General features: G+C 64.3%; 1 protein-coding gene across 1 annotated transcript in view; it reads left to right on the top strand.

Moving 5' to 3' along the window:
• Window positions 1–4,266, top strand: part of LOC112116535 (sodium/potassium-transporting ATPase subunit alpha-2) — a 28,237-nt gene that overhangs the window by 19,725 nt on the left and 4,246 nt on the right. Inside the window, exons 11-16 of the mRNA XM_026658005.2 lie at window positions 1–121; window positions 304–479; window positions 1,122–1,258; window positions 1,339–1,489; window positions 2,591–2,759; window positions 3,292–3,446. Of these exons, the coding sequence (XP_026513790.1) occupies window positions 1–121; window positions 304–479; window positions 1,122–1,258; window positions 1,339–1,489; window positions 2,591–2,759; window positions 3,292–3,446 (909 nt within the window). The remainder of the gene's footprint in view (window positions 122–303; window positions 480–1,121; window positions 1,259–1,338; window positions 1,490–2,590; window positions 2,760–3,291; window positions 3,447–4,266) is intronic.

Genomic DNA, 4,266 nt, shown 5'->3' with positions numbered 1-4,266 from the left:
ATCCTCGACCGCTGCTCCACCATCCTGGCGCAGGGCCAGGAGCTGCCCCTGGACGAGGAGATGAGAGACGCCTTCCAGAACGCCTACCTCGAGCTGGGCGGGCTGGGGGAGCGAGTGCTGGGTGAGGGCACCCGGGCACTGGGGGGGAAGGGCCGGGGGGCCACATGGGGGGAGACTATGAACGAGCGAACACCGTGTGTGTGTGTGCACGGGGGGTTGCGAGCACCAACAGGGCAGGGATGATTGTGCACGGTGGGGGGGTGGCCTGGCCGCGGCTCACGCTGGTGCTCTCGGCTCTCCCAGGCTTCTGCCACCTCAACCTGCCCCAAGACAAGTTTCCCCGGGGGTTCAAGTTTGACGCGGACGAGGTCAACTTCCCCACCACCGGCCTGTGCTTCGTGGGGCTCATGTCCATGATCGACCCGCCCCGGGCGGCTGTGCCGGATGCGGTGGGCAAGTGCCGGAGCGCAGGGATTAAGGTAAGGCCGTTAGGCAGAGATCTCACCGCCCAGTCAGGCGAGCCCATACTCCAGGCTGGGGGCAGAGCGTAGGTGGGGCCGTGCGGACAGCCAGCTCTGCTCGCTGCCTCGCTGGATACAAAGCCAGGGACCCTGTGTGAAACCCAGCAGGCATGATGCCTTGGCCCAGACACTGCGTTGTCAGGAGCAGAATCCAGGAGTCCTGGCTCCTACTTTAACCACTAGATCACACTCCCTGCTGCATCTAGGAGTCCTGACTCCCAGCCACCCTGCTCTAACCACTCCTCCCAGTGCTGGCTTAAACCACTAGACCTCACTCCCCGCTATGTTTAGGAGTCCTGACTTCCAGCCACCATCCCCAGTCTAAAAACTAGACCTCGCTTCTCTCCCAGAGCCGGGTACAGAACCCAGGAGTCCTGGCTCCCAGCTGCCCTGCTCTAACCACTAGTCCCTACTCCTCACAGAGCCAGGAACAGAACCCAGGAGTCCTGGCTCCCAGCTGCCCTGCTCTAACCACTAGTCCCTACTCCTCCCAGAGGCAGGAACAGAATCCAGGAGTCCTGGCTCCCAGCTCCATTGCCAGGGCACTGGACTCTGCCCATCAGTGTCCATGCCCTGACTGCTGCCTGGCTCCACCCCCAGGTGATCATGGTGACCGGCGACCACCCCATCACCGCCAAGGCCATCGCCAAGGGCGTGGGCATCATCTCCGAGGGCAACGAGACGGTGGAGGACATCGCGGCCCGGCTCAACATCCCCGTTACCCAGGTCAACCCCAGGTAGGCCGGCCCCAGCTCCCAGGGCCCCCTGGCCAGGCTGTGGGGAGCTGGCCAGCCCTGACGCTGCTCTTGCCCTGCAGGGAAGCCAAGGCCTGTGTGGTGCATGGCTCTGACCTCAAGGACATGACTCCGGAGCAGCTGGACGAGATCCTCAAGAACCACACGGAGATTGTCTTTGCCCGCACCTCCCCCCAGCAGAAGCTCATCATCGTGGAGGGCTGCCAGAGGCAGGTGAGAACCTGCGCCCTGTGGGGGATCCCTGAGCACCCAGCCTGCCCCCTGCTGGCCAGCCTGACCCACACACCTGCCCCTAACTGCCCCACTGGGGAGGCCTAGGCCAGTGCCCTCCAGGCTGCAGGCCCCCAGGGACGGCTGTCAGCCTGGGTCGCTCTGAACAGCTGGCTGTGAGAGGTCCCTGCCCTTCCGAAACCTGCCGCCCTGCCCTGCTTCTAATAGAGCCGGGCACTGTGGGTTAGTGACCCCCAGGGGAATTGCCATGGCTACCACAGCACTCGTGTGTCCATGGGTTGAGCCGCGCCTAAGTGGCGCGAAGGCTCGGTGCCATCCGGGAAGCTCCACTCTCCTCCAGACGGCCGTCGTGCGGTCCAGCTCCTGGCCGGCGAGCTCAGAGCCAGGCCCACTGGGGCCACCTCCTCCCCTTGCGCAGAGCCCCAAGGACATAAAAAGGGGAGTAATTGTTCTAGCCACTAGACCCCACCCCACTCCCAAAGCTGGGGATAGAACCCAGGAGTCCTGCCTCCCAACCGCCCTGTTCTAACCACTAAACTCCACTCCCCATCCAAGCCAGGACTATAACCCAGGAGCCCTGGCTCTCAGCTCCCCACTGCTGTAACCTCTAGACCCCACTCCCCATCCGGAGTAAGAAATAGAACCCAGGAGTCCTGTTCCCTCTAGCCTTTCTTTCACTCTCAATCCATGCAGCCCCCTGTGGCTCAAGGACTCAGTCACCAGCCCCATCTCTTGGGGGAGGGGGGCGGGAGGCAGGAGTCTCCCCCCCCCAGCCCCAAGCCCCAAGCCCTGCGATGTGTGGCAGGGACCGGGTGACAGTCCCAGGGTGAATGCAGTGACCTGTGCCATGTTTGGCCCAAACATCAGTGCTATCCGGGCAGGAGAGACCTGGTCAGGATTGGGGGTGTACGTCCCCTCCAGCCCCACCGCGCCCCCACAGCACGATTGTGCAGTGGAGCCAGTGCCCCTTGTTTAGTCACCCCCGACGCGCCCTCCCCTTGGGGGTCTCCCACCCTGCCCAGCCCCCAGCTGGAGGGTTGGCACTGCCCCCTCCGGGTGCTGATCCTGCCTCTCCCTCCTTAGGGGGCCATCGTGGCCGTGACAGGGGATGGCGTGAACGACTCACCCGCCCTGAAGAAGGCCGACATCGGCATCGCCATGGGCATCGCTGGCTCCGACGTCTCCAAGCAGGCGGCCGACATGATCCTGCTGGACGACAACTTCGCCTCCATCGTGACGGGGGTGGAAGAAGGTGGGTGCCCGGGCTGGTGCGGGGGCGGGGAGGCGGGCAGCGCCCTCCCTCCCTGCTCCCTCAAACTCAGCCAATTTGTGACCCGGACATCAGCCAAGCACCAGGCAGGCACCAGGATCCAGGGCACCCAAGGACGTGGGCCTGGCACTGGTTCACCCAGCCCAGCCCCCGCCCCAGATCAGCCCCCTGCTGCCTTGCCGTGGGGCAGTCCTCCAACCACAGAGCCCTGATGGGTGCCCAAAGCTCCCCGAGCTGGCTGCAGCAAGCTGTGTGCCGACCCGCGCCGGAGTAGACTGGTGCTGCTGGGCTTGGAGCCTGGCCCGGTGCCGCTGTCTCTGGGCCCGGCTGGCACCCGGCAGGCTGAGAGTGGAGGAAGCTGATGTTGCCGCTGCCCTGATTGTGCCAGGCCTTGCCAGAGGCAGCAACACGGCCTTCCCCCCCCCCCGATCTCCCCCCACAGTGCCGCCTTCATCCTCTGTCCACCTCGCCTCTGCCCTGCGACTCTCCTTCTCCCTGTGCTTTCTCCTGCCAGGCCGCCTGATCTTCGATAACCTCAAGAAATCCATCGCCTACACGCTGACCAGCAACATCCCAGAGATCACCCCCTTCCTGCTCTTCATCATCATCAATATCCCGCTGCCCCTGGGCACCGTCACCATCCTCTGCATCGACCTGGGCACCGACATGGTGGGGGGTGGGCGCTGCCTGGCAGGGGAAGGGAGCAGGGGTGTGATGGGAGGGGGAGGGAGGGGGGATGATATTGGAAGTGGGGGAGAATAACAGGAGTTGCCGCACCTCTGCCCTTATCCTTGGCTGCAGCTGCGCCCTGAGGATGCCCCTTCTCTTGCCCATGGCTCGGGGCACTGAGTCCCTCAAGGGCACCAGGGCGAACTGGGTACAGCAGGCTGCCAGGTCCGCTGGAGACCCAAGGGGCCGGGTCAGGGGATTGGGCCCTGCAGGCAGTGAGGCCAACGGCTCCTTCTCCTCCTGGCACAGGGATGGAAGCAGTGAGGATTCAAGCCTGGCTTGGTTTGCGTGGCGTGGTGGGCTTTGCCCTCCCTGGGCTCCGGCCAGCCCCGTTCCCTGCGTCCCAGGCCCCAGCCCTGGGCTGCTGTGGCGGGAAGAGAGTGGTTTGAGCTGGTAGCACCAATCCCAGACTGGCTGCACTACGGTTTGTGCTCAGTGTCATCATGGCATGAAAGTCCCCCAGCACAGCCCTCCCCCCCCAAACCCCCCATTGGGCTGCAGCATGCTGGTGCCACATGGCCACGTAGGGCCTGGCTCTGCTGGGCAAAATCATTCCCCTCCCCCCATGTCTCAGCCTGTCTCAATGGGGGCAACCCAAGCTGAATAACCCATACACTAGATGGATGTGGGGGGGAATGGGCAAGTCAGTCAATGGGCGGAGGGAGGGAGGGAGGGAAAGGCAGGTCAGTGGATGGAGGGGAGGGATGGACAGGCAGGTCAGTGGCGGAGGGAGGGAGGGAAAGGCAGGTCAGTGGATGGA

The sequence above is a fragment of the Terrapene carolina genome, unplaced genomic scaffold, assembly GCF_002925995.2.
Source record: "Terrapene carolina triunguis isolate 2854851 unplaced genomic scaffold, T_m_triunguis-2.0 Scaffold378, whole genome shotgun sequence".
Taxonomy (NCBI): domain Eukaryota; kingdom Metazoa; phylum Chordata; order Testudines; family Emydidae; genus Terrapene; species Terrapene triunguis.
This window is presented reverse-complemented; position numbering and strand designations above follow the sequence as displayed.